This window comes from Ambystoma mexicanum, chromosome 6p (assembly GCF_040938575.1).
Source record: "Ambystoma mexicanum isolate Mex_15411 chromosome 6p, UKY_AmexF1_1, whole genome shotgun sequence".
NCBI lineage: Eukaryota > Metazoa > Chordata > Amphibia > Caudata > Ambystomatidae > Ambystoma > Ambystoma mexicanum.
This window is the reverse complement of record NC_090935.1, coordinates 346,092,880-346,118,127: the sequence shown is the minus strand read 5'-3', so window position 1 is coordinate 346,118,127 and position 25,248 is coordinate 346,092,880. Positions and strand designations below refer to the sequence as shown.

The 25,248-nt window shown below is 43.8% G+C and overlaps 1 protein-coding gene across 1 annotated transcript in view; it reads left to right on the top strand.

Moving 5' to 3' along the window:
- Positions 1-8,505, top strand: part of AGXT2 (alanine--glyoxylate aminotransferase 2) — a 988,366-nt gene extending 979,861 nt beyond the window's left edge. The window contains exon 14 of the mRNA XM_069627115.1: positions 8,136-8,505. Coding sequence (XP_069483216.1) covers positions 8,136-8,252 — 117 coding nt within the window. The 3' untranslated portion in view covers positions 8,253-8,505. The remainder of the gene's footprint in view (positions 1-8,135) is intronic.
- The last annotated feature ends 16,743 nt before the right edge of the window (positions 8,506-25,248 follow it).

The following is a 25,248-nucleotide window of genomic DNA, read 5'->3' as shown; positions in this document are numbered from 1 at the left end:
CCAATCAATATCCTTATATGCGGATGATACACTGCTGTATATCCTTGAACCAGATATACACCTGGGTCCGGCGATCGAAACCATTCATGAGTTTGCCGAATACTCAGGCTATAAAACCAATAGATCCAAATCTGAGATCTTTCCCCTGACCTCCGCCACGCGACGCCCGAATAACACACATGGCCTGCAGTGGTCTCCCACAAAAATAAGATATTTGGGCATTATCGTTTCCGGAGAAAGAGCCTCCGTGTACGCTGACAATCATGAACACCTATTGAGTAGCATATCCACTAAACTTCGCCTATGGACAAAACTCCCTATCTCACTTATTGGTCGAGTGGCTATACTGAAAATGGTAATTCTGCCGAAACTACTATATATATTCACTAACATACCGATATGGCCGGGTTCAGTTTTTCGCAGCCCTCCAATCCTTAGCGGTAGAGTTTGTATGTGGTGGGGGCGCCCAGAATGAAGTGGGAAAAAATGGTGGAGCCATACAACAAAGGGGGCATAGCTCCCCCAGACTTTGAGCTATACTACCTGGCGGCACAAGCTCAGTTTTTTAGGTTCTGGTATGATGAGCTGAACACTTCGCCTCACATATGTATTGAGAAACACTCGGCACGCCCAACCGACCTACGCTCCATAATCTTTAAAGTTAAGCATAAAGACGACTGCCCATTCGATCCAGTCAGCACAACAGTACGTGCTTGGTCTAGACTCTACCGCAGGCTCCAACTCGAGACTCCCTATTACTGGGAAGCACCCTTCTGGTACTTCCCCGGCTTAGCACCATCTTATGACCCTGATGTCAGGAAAACCTGGGACCCAGAGGGGGAATTCAAAATTAAAGATATCTACCCCAATGGCAAATTCATAACATTAGAGGAATGTAAGGTTGGGATGGGGAGGGATCTGTTGAAAATACTACAATATCATAGGATGCGAATGGCCTTCAAGGCCAGATAGCCTCTGTTCCCCGACGAGCCTCCCCCACACCCATGCTTTGCGGCGTTGTCCACACAGGTGGGAGTCAGTGTCTCTGGGCTCTATGCAGTGGTACAGGCAACCATGCCAATGACAAACAAGATTAAAACTTCCTGGGAAGCTGATCTGGGAACCACCATATCGGACAAGGCATGGGAAAGATATTGTGATCTAACCAAAAAGGTATCTATTAACGCAGGCCTCCGCCTGATCCGTTTTAAGGTATTAAATAAGTTGCACTACACACCCGAGAAGATAGCTAAATTTACACGAGATGGATCGGACAGCTGCCAGAACTGCGGGAGCGACCGTGCCGACTCATTCCACATGTACTGGAGCTGCCCACCCATACACAGGTTCTGAGGAGAAGTAGTGTCCATCCTAGCAGAAATTACACAAGTCCAAGCTGACCTAAGACCCCAGAAATATCTATTTGGGACATTGGGAAGATTTCGGAAGTGACCAGAAGACTATTTAATGTGGCATGCATAGTGGCTAAAAAATGTATATTACAGAAATGGAAGAGTACACATGCGCCACGCATCAATCACTTTCTCAAAGAATTGTCATATGTCAATGAATGTGAGGAACAGTACGTAATATCACTCCTGAGATCTAGCCAACCAAAAGACATTTGGACTCCGTTCAGAGTATACTTGTGTGAAATGGGGTCGGCTGGTGGCAGCCCGGCTAGACCTGGAAATGAACCGGCTGTGTAGACTTTACATGTTTTTACTGTGTTTGGATACTTGTTAATTAAATTACTAAAGTGTTTATACTTATTCCAAATGCTGCCGACTCAGATACCGAAGCCGTTCCTCCTAGAGATCAAGCGTACTCTCCTCCGCTACCTTTGGGCGGGAAAATCCCACAGAATTGCATACGACACTCTGATAAGGCCCAAAGACGAGGGCGGAGATAACTTCCCTGACCTGGACACGTACTACAAAGCCTCCGAGTTGCGAGTCCTAGTAGATCACTTGACAACGGGCCCTAAGAAACAGTGGGTAGAGCTGGACAACCTGCTCTATTCCCCGGTCACGCTAGATGAATGGCTCTGGGTCCCGAAAGTTAGGATTCCAAAAAGGGTATTGAGACACCCAGTCCTAGGGGTGATATGGACTATATGGAAGGAAGGGGGCGATCTTAGGTAGCTCACAACGTGGCCTTCGCCCCTGAGTTGCATCTGGGCTCCCCCACTCTGGGAGGGTATCAATGAGAACTGGCCTTCCAGAAGTGGTACGAGGCAGGTCTTTGTAGAGCCGGTCAGCTCTGGACGGATGGGGTGTTCATATCCTTGGAGGATCTGAAGGATGCCCTCGGCCTTCCCAATCTCTCCCCCTTTCGATACCTACAACTAAAGGGTGCCCTTACCGAAGGTAGATGGGGAGACACTCTCAGGAGGGAGCTAACAGACTTCGAGAAATGTATTATTAAACACAAGGGGACGAAGGGGGCTATATCATGGCTCTACGGCTTTTTGCTGTTCTCCACCCCGTGAGACCCCCCATCCTCCCAGACACAGTGGGACAAGGATCTAGGCACTCCCATAATGGAGAAAAGATGGACCAAGATATGTAGACAGGCCAGCTGCTCCACAGCCGCCCCCCAATACCGTCACCAGGCTCTAAAACAGATCCATAGATGGCACTACCCCCCGCAAAGAATAGCCAGAATGAGAGCGGGTTATGATCCTCATTGTTGGAAATGCCACACAGAAATGGGGGACTACGTACACATGTGGTGGAAATGTCACGCTGCACAAACCTATTGGAGAGAAGTCCTCTCTTGGATAAAAGAGGTAGATGGAATGGATAGGACCCTATCCCCCTGGCTAATACTGTTCGGCATCGAAGTTGAGGGGGGTCCAAAGGTGAAACACGACCACATGCTACACGTCATGCTAGTGGCCGCCAGATGTTGTTGGGCCCAAAATTGGAAGTCACCTCGAGCTCCGGGGGAGGAGGAATGGATTTCTAAAGTACAGGTGATTTATGATATGGAATTCTTGACCCACTATCCAAGTCCAACATCGAAGGCCTGTGGCTTCCATTCTTCAACAGATATGGGAGAATGGCCTGATAGACTATAACGAGCCCTGGACAGTCTATTAGATCTGGACAATGTCTTCTCGACACCTCCGCTATGCCCAATAGGGCCCTGTTAAAATGTGGGACATTCCTCCTTCAGCCTGGCCCTGGCGGTTTGAGCTACCCCCCCCTAAGGGGGGGCCACCTTGTACTTGAGAGTTTGATCTTCGTGAAATGACATGCTGGACCCTGCTGATATCGCTAATTAATGTATCATGGTGTGGGAGAGGGTGGGGGGTGGGAACGATGGGAGGGGGGATGAAAAGTTGTGAACATTAATCTTTTGGGGTTTTTTTCCAAATGATGTAGCACTGTTTTATTCATGACATGATTATAAAAACTCAATAAAACCAAATTTTCCCCAAAGAAATTACTGAAGTGTTTGGAATGCTATGTTGATGGAGCGACGTGTGCCACCTTCAATGAATACAGTTTAAAAAAAAAAAAAACTTCAATCCCCAATGTACTAATGTTGGCCTGCCAGCATCCACCCAAATGGGCCAATGAGTTCAATTAATTTTTTCTGGACAAAACAAAAATATTAAATACAGCATTGACATTCAGCCTAATACCACCAAATTCAGCCCAATTTGTAACATTATTTAATCCGATTTGGAACCTATCTGTTCCAAATTTACGTTTACATAGGTGAGAACCATGGAAATGACAAATTTACTGTCTATGTTGAAGCCCACCAATTTCACATATGACCCTATTCCTGCTTGTTTGGCCAAGCGACATGCATGTGCACTTGGTGAGGTTGTACAGACTCTCGTTGCCTCACTTGCTCAGTCTTGTGTTCCATCAGACTTTTAAAAATAAATTATCTCACACCGTTGTTAAAAAAGTGAACACTGGCCATAAACTTTTTTCCAATTATAGTCCAATTGCCGGCCTTTTATGGCCAGCCAAGATCCTGGAAAAGATCCTGGAAAAGATTGCAACTACTCAATTGCAAAACGTTTCGGAGGAACATAATCTCCTGGACCCATACGAGTTCAGTTTCAGACCAGGTCACAATACTGATACGGCTAATGTGGCAGTCTGGGATGATCAGTTGAAGGCTGCCGACGATGGGGCCGATGGCCTCGATACGGTCAATTTTTAGATTCTTCTTTCCAGACTGTCATCGGTAGCACAGCTGTCCGATGAGGCCTTAGAATGGTTTGCCTAATTTTTGATCAACTGTGCTCAACAGGTTAAAGCTGGTCCTCACTTCTCTGACTCTTTACCTTTGGACTATGGGGTTGCTCAGGGATCCTCTTTATCTCCATTGTTATTCAATATTTACATCCGCCCACTTTTCAACGTCTTCTCTGAGTTTGGTTTGTGTTATCATTTATATACTGCCGTGACCCAAATTTATGAACGGCTTAAACAACCACTGGGGGCTATGGACCGAGTACTTTTATGTGCGGAATTAAAACCTGGATGCTGGATAACAAGCTCCATCTGAATCCATTGAAGACAGATGTTATTGTTTTTGGCTTCAAACAAAAGGTAGCAAACATTCTAAAACCCACTCTATGTCCACCTCTGTTCGGTGCACCTACAAAGTTCTCTGACAAAGTAAATAATGTTGGTTGCATCTGGCAGTCCAGTATGAACTGCAATTGGCATGTCAACCAGACGGTAAAGTCTGTATATCAACTGAAACTGATCAAGCCTTTGTTGCCTCTTATTGAAGAGAAGGACCGCTCAACAGTGGTTGATATATTAATAAATTCAAAATTAGACTACTGTAATGCCCTTCTCATGGGTGTTCAAAAATTTCAAATACAGAGACTGTAGGTGGCACTCAGCAATCAGATTGATCTTTAGACTGCCCAGGAAGTCCTCCATCTCTCATTGTCAGAGAACCCTTCATTGTCTCCCGGCTCAGCAGCACATTTTATTCAAAGTACTATGCATGGTCTTCAAATGTATCCATGGCTTGGTGCCAGCTTATTTAATGGCTAAAATCCAACTGAATCATCCTACTCGAACACTTTGATCGGAAGGATAAAATCTGCTAAAGGTCCCGTTCGCATAAACGACAATATGAGGCAATAGGTGCTTTTCCTCCTTTGGTCCTTGTTCTTGGAACTCTTTAGCAGGAGACCTCTGGCAGAAAGAGTCCTTATCCGTATTCAGGAAGAAACTAAAAACCTATCTTTTTGTGTAAATTGTCTTTTTCATTCAACATAAACCTGAGTGACAGCCTAACGATGCCAATGACTGGTTTTCAATTAACATCGCCTAGATGCAGTTTTGCTTGGACCTTTTGAGTATGCGCGCTATGAATGTAAAATCAAATCAGGAAGGATGCCCTTCTGACAGAAGTATCCAGGAGGACAGTAGTATGACCTGCATGTGGCAATCACAAGTGTGGAGCAAACAGCACCAATGTGTTTCATGTTTTCCCAAAAGAAGTATTTAAAACTGATGTTATGGAAAGTCAAAAGACTTTACAAGTTGTGTGAAGTAGAACTGTGCAACAGAAGTACTTGTATTAGTGTTAGTAATTTCATTAGTTTTGGCAGGCGAGTACACCAGGGCAATGGACCTTGTGGTTGTAGACCTGGCAGGTGAGTGGGCCTGGAGGGAGCCATTGAAGTACTGTGGTGTGGGTAAAAGTGTTGAAGACGTGGCAAGACCACAAAAGCACATTATGAATTATTGCAGAATAATCCGGACAGAAGCAATTTGTGTTGATACTGAGGAACTGTGGAAGTATACTTCTTTTCTGAGAAGCAGTTGTGTGGGACTCCCATTTTGAACTGTTGGTCAAGTCCAAGAGAGAGACTGGAGCAAGATGGTACTTTGTTGCAAGACAGGAGGATTGCCTTATTCTTCTGAACTGTTGATTGAAATACTATTTGAATCTGGGGAAGAGGAATTCACCCAGGTTACAAGGATGAACAGTTATCAGGTTTTGAACATAACTGTTATTTCTGTTTTATTTGAATCGCCATATATTACCTTGTTGAGTTTGTTGTATATACAAGTGTGAGGGATAGATTCTTTTGTTAGAGTGTTTCCTTTAGTTTATGTTTATAGGCGGGAAATCCTTGTTAGGTTAGGGATAATGAGGCGTGTATCCAACCTTGTTGAGTTAATAAAATGGCATCATATGAAAAACCTTTACAAAGTTGTCTGCCTCACATTTCGGAGCCTTCACATAGCCCAAATGCTGTTTTACCTGTAGTACTAAATTATTCAGTTTGCATACACACATTGTAAACCTACCTTTGCAAAATATGACAGTATGTTTCTGTATTTAAGACCCCTCCATGGGAAGGAGTAGTATACATCTGGTGTGTTTGAGGTATAGGTTTTAAATTATTAATAGTGTGTGATTCTGTATGCTCCCTGGGTTATCAGCCATGGTGACAATAGGATTTCCTGGAAGGGAGAATAGCTCACAAGCTATTTGCTCACCTTGAGCATAGGGTAAGCATGCAGTTGACATGTCAATCTCAACAGGGCTGGCTCATCCCTTCATTCTGCCATGGTTAATACATTGAGTACCATTAAATTGGGTGAAACCCGCAGCTGTTATTATAACAATTAGAAGCATGAGGATTCCAGCATTAAGCACTATATAAGCATTTGATAATATTTTCATGAAGTGCAGAGGTTTATGACTTGGTTTAAACATAGCAAAGTGAACAACCCCCTGGACCCAGGAGCACTGCTTATTTACCAGTGCGAGCAAGTTAACAAGTACCACAGAATGTACTGTCGCCCACTAGGCTGAGAGGCATGCCCTGTGAAAAATACTGATGCAATGATGGAAAACTATGAGAAGACCCTCTCAATCCTCCATCCAGGAATGGGTCAAGAGTAATCCATTTTAAGCAGTCTGCGATCACGTGAGTACAATTTAGTGTATCCGACCCTCTTATATTCAGGAGTAGAGCAAAAAGGGTGGGTGGGCAATGGATATAGGGCGACATCAAACCCTCAGTTGCCCAGAGACAGGATGTATTTCACCAAGTATTCATTCCTTTCACCGCTGCCCATATAGGGTAGAAGACCTATTGTTAGGTTGATTTCTCATACTTTTATAAACGCCCATGCAGTACTTGGGCCGGGTCACACTCCCCCTTCATGGGTTTGTTTTAAGTTTGTGGGTAGAGAAGTGCAGATGATATACTACTATGGTACCTGGTGTAATGGAATGATACATTAATGGGTTTATGCTAGAGCTGGTTTCTCCATGTTTCCCATTTTAAAATACTCCAAAATTGCCTTGGAATCCCAGTGCATATTAATATATATATATATAGCTCAACACATACCCTTCTGTGTCACCTCTCTCTAAAGGATAATGCATATATAAAGGGTGTTCAAGCAGCCATATTAATACAGTCATTTAGCCTTGCCTAACTCCATCTCCCTAACTCCTTCCCTGCTTTCCCACCCTCTTACATCGCCTTGCTCATGCTATTCTTGCTATCCGAATATAGTCTGGAGACCACGTGCAGGAATGCAATAAACCTCGGATAAGGCTTTGAAACGACTTTGGTGGCGATTCAGTGAAGCACAAAGGCAGAGTAATATAGCACAACTTGACCCATACACTAGATTCACTGCAACCCAAAGACAGAGCAGGGGCTGGAAGATTAACGGGGAAGAAGCAGCATCAGCCATAACAACTACCCATTCATTCTACTGTTCTTCATTAGCCCTATGTGCAACCATTAGCTTGTGGAAGAGTGTTATGCCGATGAAAAACCAACATAAGTAAGGAATTGCGGAACATTTTTTAAATACACAATGGAATTAGAGGCGACCATGTTTGCTATGCCTGTGTTGAGGGCCCTAATGCTGTTTATTGTTGAAGAAATCCTGCTGTGCATAATTAGCATATTATGAAAAAACAGTAGTGTTTAACGGAAAGATGCCGAATTCATAGAGATTACCTATGCATCTGTAACCTACAAGCACTTATGTAATGTAGTAATGAATGTCCTAGCTGGTTAACCAGACCAAAACCTCCTGCCTAGCTTCCACCATGTTAGCACAGTGATTTTACTAGGATATGCTTTTGTCACCACTCACACTATGCAGGTGTTCCGCATCAAGCCGCCGATGTGTATCACCGTTGAGGATGTGGACTTCGGCGTGGCAGTGTTGCGTGAAGCGCTGACTCGGCACATGGAGAGAAGAAAAGCTGCGGCAAACTAGGCCAATACACTCACTGTCTTCAAAGAATGGATGAACTCTTCTTTCAAAATTTAGCACGAAATTCTAAAGAATTCCTGTAATGTGACACTCATTTTCTTTTTTCTGCCACACCCTTTTCCCAGGATTTTTGGTCACAATTGAGTCTTGAAAATGCAAGATTTCGTCTAGTATTGTCCGAATGGAAATATTTTGAGCATACTGAAAAATGGGCAAAGTACTGTGAATCCAAAAACAACAGATACTGTTAATATAAGCAGAGTGTTTGATTTCTTTATTTTATTGGTGTTTTGTAAAGTGCACAAACCAGTAGTTTCACAGTACATGATGAGGAAAAGGGGAAGAGGGTGGCGGGGGGTGGTGTCCAGCGAAACATAGGGTCCAAAGGAGTTCAGTTGACCAATGATTGTTTACAACGGAGAACCAGGTTAGTAATTACATCACATGGGAAGGTGGAATGAATATGGCTAAGATGGCGGCCACAGTAGTAATGATGTAACTTCACAGAAACTGGAGAGCAAACCAAGAAGGAACAGGCAAACATTCTTGGTTTGGTAGGAGGGAAACCCCACACTTCACTGCTATAGGACCAGGAAACCTGCACCAGCTCCATGGAGCACCATGCACTCCTACACATGCTCAACCAGCATGCCCCTCTCAGCTCCAAAACCCCTAAAGCACACAAGCCCACTAACCCCTGGTCCTCAGACAAACTAGTCTCCCTCTGCAGATCTGTGATCATTAGAAAACCTCTTCCAAAATAATCTCTCCCAATCCAACCAAAACCTTCTTGCCACTACTGCTAAATCCTACAAGAAAGCAGTCTAATCCCAGAAGGCCAACGCCTACAATACCAGAATCTCCAATTCCAGTTCTGACTCCAAATAACTCTTCTCTATACTACAAGAATTTGAGAACCCTGTGACACCCAACTCACACCCCAGAGCTGATAGAGAATGGTACACCACAATTCAAGATGCCCTTGCTAACCAAATTATACTCCTCTGCAATAAAATAAACACCAAAAAAATCCCCACTGTCCTCCAAATCATCTCAGCAGGACTATAAAACATTGACTCTGACAAATAAGTTGCCACCCACTTCCCTCTTTGCTTTATCCCCAGTTTTGGTTACTCTGGAATGTGACACTATCCAGTCTCTTAAACCATCCAATTGCAAGGGGGATTCCTGTCTACCCCACATAGTGAAACTTTGTGCTTCCTCAGTTGCTCCCATCCTCAGTGACTTTGTAAATGCGTCCTTTCAAACCTGCGCTGTTCCCAGTTGCATAAAATCTGCGTGGATCACCCCACTCCTCAAAAAGCCTTCGCTAGATCCCCCACCATCTATCGCCCCATTACTACGGTCCCTTTCTTGCTTAAAATTCTTGACCGCATTGCCTATTCACAAATCCAACCCTACCTTGAGTCCAACAATCTCCTAGGCTCCAGACTATCAGGTTTTCAACCCAAGCAAAATAGATAAACACCACTATTGGATATCAAACTCCAACTGGACAACATCAGAGACACCGGCAACCTAGCCATCCTCCTCCTCATTGACCTATCTGCAGCCTTTGACTTGGTAGACCATGACACCCTGTGCCAACACCTTATTGCTCACTTCCATTTCTCCACAAGCACCTTTCCGGCAACGGACTCGGAATAGCCCAGTGGCACTGGGAAGTCAGGCGCAAGTATTTTTCTCGGGTCCAGCGGCAACCCGCCAGATTTACTGGCAGGGTTACCGCCTTTAAAGGTTGTTTATATTTTAGTCCTGGACCACATTGAGTAAAAAAAAAACAGACATTAATCTGGGAGTCGCTGTGGTCAGTGAGTTTGCACAGAATTGGAGTACGCTATGCATATATCTGAAATGACGTTGAGAAATTATGCAGCAGGGGAGCCAGTGTATGAATGCATCTATTGAACAATAAGTGGGACATGGTTGCATCTTGGGGTACCCCAATGTTCAATGACCAGGTTTGGATGTGAACTCATCTAGTTTGACTGTACTGCTGCTATAAAAAAGGAAAGAAAATAACCTGTTAACACCAGGCCCACATCATGTTGGAGTCTGTTAAGTACGATGGGTTGTCTACATGACATAGGCTGCTGATAAATCTGATAAGATTAGGATGGGGTGGTGGTGCAAGTATTATGAAGAACCTTGAGGATTTCTTCTTTCATGAAAAACAGTCATATATGTGATCCTGAGAGTTCTCAGTGAATGTTGTCAATGAATTGATAAGTGACGCATTTTTCTAATATTGTGGCCATAGAGGAATCATTGAGATTGAGCACTAGTTTTCAAGAATTTTATGGTCTGCAGATGCCCTTTTGAGGAGTGGAATCACTAACAGTTTTAAGGGCAGGCATACAGCCCCCTTGGAACAGGAAGCATCAATGATTCTGGGCATGGGAAGGGCTAGAGTCAGGATTCACTCCTTCAAAAACGATGCTGTACATAGTTTCAATAAGTTTCCCAATGCTTTTGTAGATTTGGTCATTTGGAAGATGTCCTCTAAGGAACATGAACTAAACATCTGTGTAGCAGGATTAGATAATGAATAGTCAGCTTTTTTAAGCCTTTCAATAGAGCTTTGGATGTTCTGCATTTTTTTCCTCGAAGGAAGAATGAAATGTATCCACAATTCCTTTTTTTGGTGTTAGTTTTTCTGAACTCTGGTGCTGGCACTAAGGTCCCTAAATATTTTGAAGGTCACTGCTATACAATTAGCTGCCTCGTCCATGAAGTACTTAAAGTAGAATTGTGTACTCCTTATGATAAACCCTGATATGCCCATGCTTCTTTCTTGTAAAGAAGCTTGTCTTTGTCTGGTAGTGATTTTCTCAAGTTCATGTTTTCGGGTTTCCGGCATTTATTTTTTTGTGTGTTCTGGACTTCATTGAACCATTTGTTAGCTCTTTTATATAAGTTTCATTCTAGTTTTTGGAGCAGGAATACCAAGAGTTTATGAAATGTCATGTTCCAGTTATTTCACCGGATGGCCAGGAGTCACTGATAGGTTATTGGCTATAGCCTTGGGATTTAAGGTATTCTGGAAATTGGAGGAGATCAGTCACTTCATAAGTCTGATGGTCTGTTTGTAGTTTTGCTTGGCATGATTCTTGTATGATGAGGCCAGTTAAATCTGGTGGCACAACCATGGCAATGGAATGTGCTAGGGCTGCTTCAGGGGCATGGGCATCAAGATGTCTAGCGCATGCACCTCTATATGAGTAGTTCTGCCTATTACATTTGATATATTTGCTTTAGTCTTTGTCACCGAGAATTGAGAAGCCAGATTATCTGCTTCAGGCTCAAGCCAAAGTTCAGATCATTTAAGATCATGATGCATTCATACGTGTGTCGAAGACTAGCCAATACATCATACTATTCTTGTATAAAGTTCGGACAATACACCAGCGATCTGTGGACCCCTGGGCAAATGATGGCTGTCTTTATATCAATCCCACACTTGTAGACTAGAATGTTTCTGGTGGGTATCTTGATCAAATTAATTATGGAGACTTTGTATTTATCTAAATGTATTAGTACCCATATGTAGGGAACTTTGGACCTACAAGGGAAAACACAGCAAATAATAATGGCCTTTTTGAAGGAGTGAGAGAGGCACCATTCACAAATCATGTCACTGGTTGAAGATGTTAGCCTCTTTTTTTTAATTAATACCATGTGTTATAGTTTACAAGAAACTTTTCACACCAACGACAAAATCTGACATAAAAACAAGAGACTCTTGTTGCTCTATCAGGATGAAATTGATGCCTCATTCACAAAATGTAAAATGGGAATGTGAATGCTTAAGAACATTTTTGACAGTGTGTAAAGTGAAGTTTTGAATTTCGAGACCAGTTTATCAGCCCTAAAGACAAGACCCAGGAATTTGAAGTCCAATTACATCCCATAAGAATTCAGCAGGCTCGGAATGTGTATTGTAATACATGAACATAAAAGACCAGGATTTCATCTTCAGTGCTATGTTCCTGGATTCCCAGTGTACAAGGAAGAGCCACTTGAATGTTACAAATTTGTAATTTATTTTAAATGATCCTATTTTGGATATGCCTAATTTTACCTAAAATAATGTAAAAGGTCCCACTAAAAAAGTATAATTTAAGGTCCCTTTTTATTCTGTTTTGCATGTCCTTCACTTCAAAGAATGTTGGGTCTTATTTAAAACTTGAATGGAACAGGAATGAACCTATTTAGTTTTTTGCGTGGGGTAACTTGAAACTGTTCGAAGATTGTGCAAACAGGACCAAACAGAATCCTGCCTTTGCCTGTGCTGTGGGTGCCAGGCTGTAGGATGCCTCCGGACAAGGACTGTATGGCACATAGTCTGGATGAGCCAATCAGGGAGCTGTCTGGTTCCATGAGGTCCAAACGCATGGGCAAACACCAGGCACAATGTTAGTCCAAATGGCACTCCAAATAGCAGGATCTTTCCTCAGCTGGCTAAAGGAGGGAGCAAGGATTGTTGCCATCCTCCCCTGCTTCAGACCATAACAATTGCAATTCTGTCATCCCATATGTATGTTAAGATCACAATCTGACATATTCATTACAGTACCAACATACATGAGAGAAATTATCTGAGGGTGTCTCTTCCCAGTTATTTAAGAGAAACAGTGCAACTCCCTTCCTGCAACCTCCATTCCTCTTTAATTAAATGCAATCATCTCCCACCTGACCATTTAATGCCATTCATGATTCCTGCCTTTTAAAGTCCAGAATACCTTAGGGTGAAAGTTAGCGCTCTACAAAACTCTGATTGAAAACATACATAGATAAAATGGCATACTGTGTGATAGGGCCTTAGCAACGGACACAGATTTGGCTGAAGATAGAAGATAAAGTGAATTGCTTTTAACTACACAGATAGTGCAAGGAAAGCAGACTGAGGAGGTACAAGGCAAGACAAGTTGCATGGAAATGTACAAGTGTACATCTAGCAGGGGACGCACTTCTAGGGACTCACAACCTTTACTAGGTCTCACCAACCCAATAGGAAGAGCGTTTGCCTGACTTTGGATAGCCCTCAGTGCTCAAGGCATATAGACAACAGGGATGGCAGGGACTGATCCTGATTGAGGAAAACTAGTGACAGACCATTGGGGAGTTACACAGATAGGGATGTATCCTCCCAAAAACATATTCAGTCTCAGAATAAAATTAAGGAAATGATGGACCTGGCTATTGCAAATGGGTAGCACGATAGGTCCAAAGGTAATTAGAGATGGTGATGATGTATCATCTTATCCAGATACCACAAAATAAATTACCACATAGATAGCATCACACATCTGTGAAAAGGATGTTCTGCAAGAGAAAGAAGGGGACAGCCTTATTAGATACGACATACAAGGAGAATCTCATCTATTCATAATCTGTCAAGACGGGAATGGCAGGAAGATGTGTAGACTGCAATGCTGACCTTTTTACTTTATACATACCCTGGACAAGACAGTGATGAAGCACTAGCAGAGCATGCTAAGGTTGATTCAAAGATTCACATTCTTGCAGGAGAACCATCTATGGCACCAAAGCAGAGGATTTTGATTTGATTTTTGTAAAGAGTACAATGTACCCCCAATGTGGGCCTCTTGGTACTGGGAGGGGTATGAAAAGATACAATGGTTACAAGAAGGCATATAAACAAGAAAACCAAGCATGACTATAAAGCCAAGGTGAATAGAAATACAAGGTCATTGGTACAGAAAATAACCTGTCCCAGCAAAATAACTATGTTCCATAGCATTGCACCCAGAGGCTGGATGATGCGTCATTAATAAGCATATACTAGATGAAACGTATCCATTTGCACACATGATACCACGTATACAAAGCCCAGTCCATCCAAAGGATCTCCTTAAGATGTCTCCAAGGGTGGAAGAAGAAAAGGACAGTGAGGTTCCAATACATATATAGCAAAAAGCTCTGTTAATTTATGAGATTGCTATGGACACAAGCTCAGCAGCAGTGCCATATCATGTGCAACTGTGCAAGGCTAGGAAGACAAAATTTTAGGATGTCCCATTGAAGGTATAGGGACTTTCAGGGCAGGTGGCCTTTCCTGGGTGGTGCCTGGGCCCCAGAACACCCGCGTACCTGGTGCCCCTGGCTGCAATGATGTCTAAAATCAAAGAACTAGAACACGTTTGTGTTGCTGAATCCATCCAGACCTGCTATACTAAATATGGATGCCAGCCACACTGGCTAGGGTGCAACATTGAAAGAACACTTAGTTGAAGTAAAGTGGGCAATGAAGTAAGCTTGAGGTCATCCAATTTGAAAGTGCTGGTGCAGTTCTCGGGTGCTTAAGGTGTTTGCTGCCTCCATCAAGGGGAAATCACTATTAATCTGCTCAGACAACACAATAGCCGAGTATGAAATTAGCAGAATGTGTAGAACAAATATATTCTAGGCCATCGCAGAATGTGTTATCATTAATGGCAGTACATATTCAGGTAGCACTGAATATAAAATCACACAGGCTCTGCAGAGTCCTTCCCTAATCACAGGAGCTGTGCCTTGGGTATTACCCAAATTGTTCGAATGACCCAATTGATCGAAAGTCAAGGGTCCGAATTGACCTTTGCACAATTGGCCGTATATATATATATATATATATATATATATATATATATATATATATATATATATATATATATATATATATATATATATATATTAAGGGGGGTTGCGGGGGTTTCCCCCCGCAGATATGTAACAATTGACCTTCACAATTCGGTCAATTGTGCAAAGGTTAATTGTGATTCGAACAATTGTAGTTCGAACAATTCGTATGCATCCGTGCCTTGTGATTAGGTCATTGGTTTGTCACCGGTAGAGGATGGCTGGGGAACTATGAGCACATGCTCCTTGATGAGACCTCCTGAAATGCATCTAAGAGGAATCCCCAGAGAAGCCCCTATCTTTCCTTGTATGATCCAGGGGTACCACTACTGGCAAGAGTAGTGAGAAAAGGTGACAGAGTGGGGAGAGTAAGACTGCATCCTTAGGTATAGATCCGAGGATTTCATCATATGGGCATGGAGCAGGATTGTAATATCAGTGAAAAGCTGCATAATTTCTGGCTTAGATTACAAACCTGGCAAAGCAGAACGAATATGGAAGATGACAATCACATGTAGCAAACACTCACACTCAGCACAGTGATGCTGGCAGTGGGGCAAGGAACCGATATGAATGCAGGGAATCCAGAGCAGCGGGTCCTCAGTCCACAATGATAATGCTACTAGATCCCAACACAGTGGCCAGGGTTTATGTAATCTCAGGCCACAGGCCGAATCGTATCAGAACAAAATGAACTACAACTGCAGAAAAACTCAAACATGAACCTCACTAATAGAGAGGCAGTAGAACCATTAGACAAGGCCCACTCATGCAGTACAAAGTTAATGGTGTAATAGACACATGCATCAATCCCTCATTTTAAAAAGCATTCTGTCAGCAACTGTATAAAAAGGGGCACAAGCCTCCAGACGTGGTGGATGTAAGGATGGTGTTTTAGAGAGAGCGAGAACCAGGAAAGCAGAGCCGGTGTTGGCCAAGCGAAGAAGACCAACTTATAAGGGAGATACAGAATGAGGTCGCTGGTCAAGCTAAGAAAGAGCTTTAGAGAAGCTAAGCTGAAGGGGCATGCTAGACTAGGCCTGCTGAGAACCTGAGCCCAAGGACTGGCTGGGGCAGTAGAATTGTTGCCACCACAGATGTGGTGAGGTCTTAAATATTCAGCACAATGATGGTGTAAGTTCAGTAAAAACAGTAATTGAATGTACATAATTGCAAGGAGTACATCCAGAGCTCCTTGCCACCTTACTAAATCTGGCAATAATCAATAACTGCTTCATGTTTGAAAAAAAGACTACTGTGACGATTCACAAAGCGTTGTCACTTCTCCCCAAGGGGGTGCCCTTTGCCATGAGGCTAGGGGGGAGTGGCTGCTACCCAATTGTTCCCCTAGGGGTCGTTTAATGTGGGAGGACCTCTTTGTAAACCTTTGTATTGTTGTAACACATGGGATAAAGTTAAAGGCAAAAGTACTAGGATGAAGAGAAGTGCAGGAGACATGAAGGTCATCGACTGTGCTAGTACCAGTACGAGGTGGCCACGAGAAGGCACAAGGATTAAATGATCAACAGAAGCAAATAACTTTTACAATCCTCCAGGGCGGGACTGGCAACGTTGTATAGGTATAGATGATGGACTAACAAACCTGTCAAACCCAGTCTGCAGAGGCAACAGGTGCGGAAACCAGCAGTAGTTTCAAACACTGTAGACCAGTGGTCTTCAAACTTTTTTGGCCAGGGCCCCCCTGAGCAAAATTTGGGCAGGTCGGGACCCCCCAGAAATGCCAAATGGACAGTATATATTGCGCGCCGTCACCTGCTCCCATCAAAGTCGCTGGGCTCCCTCATCCCACTCCTACCAAGTCGCTGGTCTTTCCCCACCCCATCACACACCCAGGGCTCTCCCCACTCTGCTCCCATCACTATCCCATGGTTCCCGCCCATTGTGCTCCCACCATAGTCCCTCGGTTCCCCCATCCCGTTCCCAACACAGTCTGAGGGCCAGTGGCGGCTGGTGAATCTTTTTTAAGTGGAGGGCCATTAAGGGGAGGTTCGGGGGGGTTTCCCCCTGTGAATTTTTTTTTAAATAATAGGTTAAAATGTTGCATTGTAGAGCATACTTTTAACAAAAAATGGGTAAATAGCCAAACAGTTTGCAATTGTTGCTGGGAGTCCAGGGGGCAGGCATTGATATTTTATTTCTATCGCGCTCGTACACAAGTGTTTCAGAGCGTGACAAGGCAAGGGAGGGGAACAGAGGAGAATAAAACAGCGATCTTACTAGGCCCAGTGACATTGAGAACGCGCAAGTGTGAGGGGAAAAGTGCATGGAAGGGGGGAGAAGTGGAAAGTGCGAAGCAGAGGAGAAACAGATAAATAACAATAAATAAATAATAAAGGCAACAAACAGTGGTAGTGCAGCCAGCAATTTGCAAGTGCTACGTTTAAGGCAGCAGACAGGGTAGGTCTGATAAGTGCAGGAAGAAAGATGGTTCTCCTCAAGTTTTAGAGTGGCAGGGCGCTGTTCCAGAGGGAGGCCCGAGCCGAAGACGGAGATCTACCCCCAGCTCGTTTCTTTGATAAACGACTGACCCTGAGGGAGTTGGAGGTAGAGGAGTGAAGAGCTCGAGAGGGGAGGTATTTGCGGAGGAATAGCTGAAGGTATTTTGGACCGAGGCCCCAGAAAGCCTTGTGGACAAGGCAGAGGGTTTTGAATGATAGATGTCCGGTAAAAAGATACCATCCCTGTCCCCTGGGCCCCACTGGTCCTAACACAATGAACATGATTATGTGTATATGCAAGGCGCTGCACATTCATACAGCAATCACTCTATCATTCACATGAGCATCCATCACCATACACTCACTCATAACGCATCCATACACATGTTTAAATAAAAACAATGAACATAAACGTACCTTCTGCATTGGCCTGTGTGTGGGTGCTGCTCCAGCTGCTCTGTCCGTATGTGCGAGGAGGCGCAGGAGCTCCCCCTCTGACATACAGACATGCAGTGCCCCAGCCAGCATTTCCAATGAGCTATGCAATGCTGGCGAAGCAAAACGCCCCAGCACTTGCATGGCTCAGCGAGCATGTGCGGCTGGGGAACTAAACTGAACTGTCAAAGGGAAACAGTGTTTCCCTTTGACAGTTCAGCCAGCCCAGGAGCACTCCATTAGCTGGATAAAGCAGCTGAGGGAGTGCTCACTGTTTCACTGGGCTGGCTCCTTAGCTCCTCCATAATGGGTGAGGGGCCACTATGCAGTTAGTAATGTTGACCATTGTTGCTGAATATATCACAATTTACTTACATTTTAACACAAAGCACCCCTTTGGGTACTATTGAAACAGTGGGCTTCATAACTACTCTGGCGGTAGCTGTGCCGGTAAAACCGGCACGGCTGCCACTGGAGTTGCATCCGGGTCTGGCACCCGCGAATGGGCAATTACTAGGTCATGCCGAGTTAGGCGGACATGATAATTGCCCTTTCGAAGGTGCCGGTAGATCCCCATTCCCATTTGAGCCCCATATGGCTCAAATGGGAAGGGGGAGCTCGGATGCACCGGCACCGTTAATAACGGTGCTGGTGCATCCGACGAGCTGAGGTCAGACCTGGCGGGGGCTGTCAAGCACCCACGAGCACAACTCTTACTATGGCGGAACGGTAGCAACGGTGCCGGTAGCTTACCAGCACCGTTGTTACTGGTCCGCCATAGTAGTAATGAGGCCCAGTCTGTGACTAAAGGAATGAATATCCATTTACAACTGTGGGCCACTTTTTCATTGTTGCCTGAGACAGTTTCATGCTTCAGCCCGCCCATGTGGACCACCCCTGCCCATTTCTTCCAATCTAAAAAAAAAAAAAAAAAAAATCTTTTTTCATGCTGAGCTCTCAGGGCCCCCCTGGGATGCACCCGCGGACCCCTAGGGGGTCGCGACCCACAGTTTGAATACCACTGCTGTAGACGGACAGGAGTCAGAGGAGAGCAGAGGACAACCGCAAAGTGCAGGAAGAGTTCTCTGTGGTTCCCGCTGATGCGGACCCGAATGTGAAGCAGAAGAGAAGAATCAAGCAGCAGACCAAAGCACAAAGCTGCCGCAGTGCTGTTGAAACTGGAGAGCAGAGTCTGGTGCATTGGAGAGAAGAACTCCAGTCCCAGGAAGTCCCTGTGCTGTGCCGAAATACCACATAAGGTAACAGGAGGTGGGAGAGACCCATCAGGGACATAGGGTGGAAGATAGACGTGTCAGGGACCCTAACACTTGTATACCCAGCATTCGAGGAGTGCTTCCTCATTTCAGTGGTGACAATAAACTCACTGACCACCAGAGACAGGTCGAAGATTCCAACCAATACTAATCAAGCATTTGAGGAGAGTTTCCTTGTCGCAGTGGCAACAATAAGTCCACCGACCACCAGAGATGGGTCGGAGACCACAACAATTGTAACATAAGCATCCAAGGAGAGCATCCTCATCGCAGTAGCAGTAACAAGCCCACTGGCCACCAGAGAAGGGTCTGGGATCCCAACAAAAGGGAACTGTGCAAGCAGCAGAATATCCTCATCGCAGTGGCAGCACTAAGCCCAGTGATCAACAAAGAAGGATTTGGGATTTTTCAAACACCAAAATAGAGTGGTAAAGTGTACATCAAGCAGAATATTCTGAGAAAGAACTTGTTAGATAACAGGAAAAGGGAGGCATTCTCCTGGAGAAGGGGAAAAAGCTCTTGGGACATAATCTAGAGACGCCAGGGGAAGAGAGTCATTCCCCCTTGCCTTGTGAACTGGAGACTGCATTACAATATGGCTCCCACAAGCGCTCTCAGGCACTGAACTGTTACTCCATCTCTTCGGGTCACGTGAGGAACTGTCCACATCTTAGAGACATTCAGTCTCTTGCATGCTCACGTTATTGTGCTATATTCGGAACAAGATAGTGTTGATTCTTCGTTACTCTGACAGGCTACGCAGGAGTTTCTCTCCCAGCTCGGGAGGACATTGTGATTATGGTGCTGAATTCAAATTCTGTGAGTTAAACCATGAAGGTTATCATAATTGACATACGGTCTTGCTGGGTAGTTAATCCAGTATCTCAGCGCATTGAGCCAGTGTGCAATACAAGTTAAGACTTCCTTTTCTTCCTTTCAGTGTTGACTGCTTTGTTGCATTTCTTCCAAGGGCACGCTACTGCATCTGACACAGCTTATAGTCTGCATGCAGGTTCAGCATTTTGCAAGCCTAAAGAGATGTGAATGTTCATTTGTGGATCGAAGATTAGTGCTGGCAGACAGTCTGTTTATATTCACTTATGTTGTTATCTGCAGCAGTGAATTTTAAAGTCAGATTATTTTCACAACTTTTAAATGAAACAACCAATTAAATAATTGTTCAATGGGTTGCTGTGTGTACTTGTAGCTTTTCCATGATGAGGGACGGGTTCCTAGACCTTTTGAGCAGCTTCCGCTATTTGAACCATGCTTAGATTACGTATTTGAAGATGATTAGGTATGTAAGCTTTTTCAAACGACTTTGTAATGTGTAGTTCATGTGCATGCATATGGATATCCTTAGTGTTCTTTTGCTGTACCATCTTTCACAGATAGCCATGAGATGCCCGGTTGTTTTTGCTTTCAAGTCTATTGTTGCCCTGACGAAGGTGAGGCCCTGGAAATGAAAGTGATTGCCGAAACTTGAGTTGCCATGCTTTTCTATGTGCCCCGCTCTCTTTTAGTATGAGCCCAAGTTACTTGGTTCTCAGGGTGAAGCACTTTGTTTGGTGTAATAGGGCCAACACCAAAGTGTGGCTCAAGATCTAATTTGACTAGGTTCTTTATTGCTTAGTTCCGATTTTAATGTTTTGTCTATGTGGTGTTTCTTCTTGGTGGATGGTAGTCTCTGATTTTTCTTATTCAGCCCTCCTGGCAGCATGGATTGGACCTAGGCACTGTTTTCTTTTCCTTACTTTTCCTTATTTGTGTTGTGGGCATCATGTGTATTATGCTTTGATGATCACAGTGAATTGTGTATGTCTTATAGAATTTGTTCTGTGTATGTGTTTTCTATTTGATTACATGAATAACATATATTTAAAATGTATAAACTTCATATAATGGTCTGATCATTAGATGTTGTTAGTTGAGGACCCATTGCTTCCTTCACAGGTTGCTTGTTGTGAACTGTGCCAAGCAATACCAGGAGAAGAGAGACATTATCTTGTTCCGAACAGGGAGCTTTGTTAAAAACGCCACAGGAAGGGAGTCATTCACCCTGGTTTTATTGGAAACTGTATAGATCTACACCAGGAGGGAGACATTCTCCTGGACATGGAATTGTATAAAGGCTGGGTGAAACTCGCAAGCCAGGGGAAAAGAGTAATTCCCCCTGGCATTCTTGTTGCAAGAGAACAATTTTCTTTTAAACGCTATCTGAGCATCAGGAGAAGGAATCTTCTGTTAGATTATCCTTTAGTTTTAGTTTGAGGGATAGAAGTAGTTTGTGACACAGGACGCTGGAGTTTGATTTGACGGACATTCTGATGGACCATTTAGTATTAGTTTTGAGGCGGGGAAGCCCCTCTTGGAATATAGGGATAATGAGGGCCTTTACATGCACAAATAAAAGTATATAACCGTCACCATGCCACCTTTGTGTCCGGTCCCTTCTTCGACACCCTTACACCGTGCAGAGATATTGGGAACATCAACAGGCACCATGTGTTTGCTCAACATTCAAACACCTTTAGGGAGCACTTGAAAGATATTCAAAGATATGGAAAAGGAAGAAAGTATTGGTTTAGATACAACAATGATGTATGCATTGTTTTGGCATCAATTAAATGATTTTAAAATGTTCTTTAACTATCTACTATAATTATTGTTAATAGGGCATTTATTGGGTGCAGACCTCACTTCGAAAGCAACAGAGCACTTTACAAATCATCGGGGGAAGAACACAGTGAGGGAAGCATAGATATAAGGGAGAAGCAAGCTAACATCTGGGGAGGGCTGGCAATTTGGGTACAAGGGACCTATAAGCAACCAGGAGAGGAAACAGGGATGGGGAGCTGACCACCCAGTCTCAGGTTAAGTGGAATGTGTGTGGACCTAGGTGTTAAGGAGGAGCCATTCATTGAAGAGAAAGATATTGAGCTCCTTCCTGAAATGTAGTAGTGAGGGGGCAAGTCTGGTGTTGATGGGTAGGAGACTTCGGGGTCTGAGGGCATAGACCAAGAAGGCGTGTCTGCTGGTTCTTTTCTTCCTTTACTGGCAGAGTTCAAGTCTGCACATGTCTTTACTTGGTTCTATGTTCTTAGATTGCCAGGTTTCTTTTCACTGAGTTGTTTGGCAAAATATTTTTGGCCGAAAAAATTCATTGACATTTTTCATTTTATTTGGGGTGTTTTCTCCCCAAACCCTCCTTCCCTAGTATCTAGTCCCTATTCCCCACACCCCCATGCCCATTGTATCCCCTTATCCCCCTTTTTTTTAATGATTTCGACTGAAAATGTTTGTCAAAACACTCTGACAAAAAAGCCTGGCGATGTAACAATGTCATACCCCTTACTTCTAGAGCGTAGGCCTCTAGAGATGCTGGGCTTCTGAGTGAGGTAGCTTGGGGATTTGATGGCAAAGACTTGTAGATGATGCAGCCGATTTTAAAGATGATATGTGCTTGCAGTGGGATGTGGTTCAATTTGTGTAGACCTTTGATGAATCATTCTGGGACATTTGGGATGCATCTTGTGGGATATATTGACCCACTCAACGGCATTGCCCCACATCACTAAGCTGCATTTGCGCAGAAACAACCACAAAAGGGTTGAGCTGGCTCCTGTGAGCGCCATGGCTCAAAACTGTGTTTTGCAACAACAACAAAAATGTCTGTACCGTCCTGCCAAGCACACATCAGGCAGGATGGAATCAGGGTGCATATTAAAGTAGATTACCAGTGTGTTCCGACATAAACAAAAGGAAGAAAGTGGAAAAAACAGTGTGACTTTGCTGCAAAAGCCAAAAATCTCCATTGAAAAGAAACATTTTTTCGCCTTTAAAAAAATGCCCCTTTGACGCTAATTCCCTGTTTTCCTTAAAGCCACTGTGATTAATAAGCCCTACCAAGCCCTGTGTGTTTCACTGTGCCTCAGCAAAACCAGGTATGATTCTGAATTGACAAGCCCAGTCAAACCAACTAGAAATAAAAATCAACCAGGAACCTACGTTTACTCACACGGAAAACACAATCATTTTCTTTGCAAAAGTATCCAAAACTCAGCTGTTCAGAGAGAGACTCTAACTAGCTGAGCCATGCCTGCTTCATTGTATCCGTGCTTCAGACCAACTCCAGCATTTCAAGAGAATAACTATAGCTGCAGACAGTTTGTGAATCTGCTGGAGATGAAAAGTTTAAATTGAAAAAGGAAGGCCACCTGCACCACGTGTAAAAAGAAATGGGCTTTTGCAAATTAAAGAAAAACAAATGCCTTTGTTTTGGAACAGTACACTGGTGAATGAAAGCCTGCCAGTCTTTCGCAATATGAAGGGGTTTGTTGATGGTGAGACTATGTAACATGGGTTATTTTATGCAACCGGCTTGCTTTAATTCTGGATCTAAGATCAGAAATTAAAGATTAAAAACTATGGTGGCTGGAGCTGCAAGTTGAAAAACAGGTTTTCTGCTTGGAGGGGTGTCACCAAAAGGAGGGCTCTCTCTCATCAGATACTGACAGCCCGTTGATAATTATGGGGTTGAACAGACTTTCGTCTCTGCTGGGACCCGGACAATGAAGCTCCCAGGGAAGGAATACTGAGGTTTGAAGGGGCAATAAAACCTTCAAATAAGCTGCAAAACCCCTACCTTGCTTTAAAAGAAATTATAGTTGGTGGCAGCTAAAATGGTCCAGGGCAAGACAAAGGATTGCCATTTGCATCTAAAGACTATTTCAGAAGTACACTTTAAAGATGTTTATCTCTGCAGCAAGACTTTGAAAAATTGTAAAAGTGTTGCAGTGTAAAAGTGATTTGTTTGTGCTTTCTTTATAGACATGATAGAACTCACTGACACCTTGGGGGCAGAAAGGGCAAAGTATTGAGGATAAATCGAAAAGTATTAATGTTGCAAACATACATTTTTGTACATACCTCCCTTGGGATAATTCGCATCTGTGGATATAATTATGGAATTTTAGGCCAAATCTTTCATGTTTAAAATGACTAAAATGTATCAGAAGGGCGAAACAAGGTCCCACATACTTGAGAATTGGCCTGATGTGTGCTGCACATAATATGTAACCTGTGTATATAATTTGCCAAGAGATTGCAATGGTGTAAATGTGTGTTTTTGGCAAAATCGGATTTTAAATAAAGTAAATGTGGGAGTTTTGGACATTGTAAAACTCACCTCATACATCTGACATCCTTCCCTTGGAAATCCAACCAGTTGAGAGCAAGGAGGAGATTTGCACGCCTGTCCAATCCAAGTAGTTTAGGGGTGTGCTTAGTTAACCCGGCCCAACCTCTACTTTGATGATGTCATTATGCACTATAAATAAGGGTCCCTGACAAGACTCGACATACACACTCTTCCTGATTTCCTGCACTGTGTTCCTGTACCCGTCATCTTCCAGATCCAGACTCCAACTACAAGGCCAAGCATTGCTGATCCTACTTCAGGGCCCACTGCAAAACCCAAGCAAAGCTGATCCCATTCCCAGCAAGGCCTCCAATATAAAAAAAAACTCAGACAGCGGTTCATTTATGTGGAAAGGTATGGGAAGCTTTGGCATGAAAGAAGGGTTTGTCCGGAGCATCTCTTTGGACTGGTGAAAAGTCAAGTATGGAGGCTTGCAGAATAATGCTTGCAGTTCACCTGCTCATCTGGCTGAAGTGATTGCAACTAGAAATGCAACAGGTTTAGTTGCTGGGTTTCACATCGTGTGGTAAAATGTTTCCACTTGTTATAGAAGGACAGCATAGAGGATGCTCTAGCCATGGCTAGAGTCTGTTTGCATCTGGAGGTAGCAGGATGCTTCCAAATTCTAGGGCTGCAGGAGCCAGGCCATCAAGCTGAGGGACACTGGATTGTGGAGCAGTACTGACCCACAGTCTCTGGAGAGCAGGTTGGGGAGAGGAGGCAATCTGATGTTTGCTGCCACTGACGGGTGAAGCAGGTTGGAATGCAAAATCTGGCATGGCCATGCTGGGGCCACCAGGATTATATTGCAGTGATTCCATTTAAGTGTATTTAGAGCACGGTGCATTAGAGGAATTGGGGTGGGGAAGCACAGATGAACATCCTCTCCAATGTGAATGTGAAGTTGTTCATCAGGCTCCCTGCTTGGCGGAATCAACTTGCAAACGGGGTACACTTTGTGTTGGTCA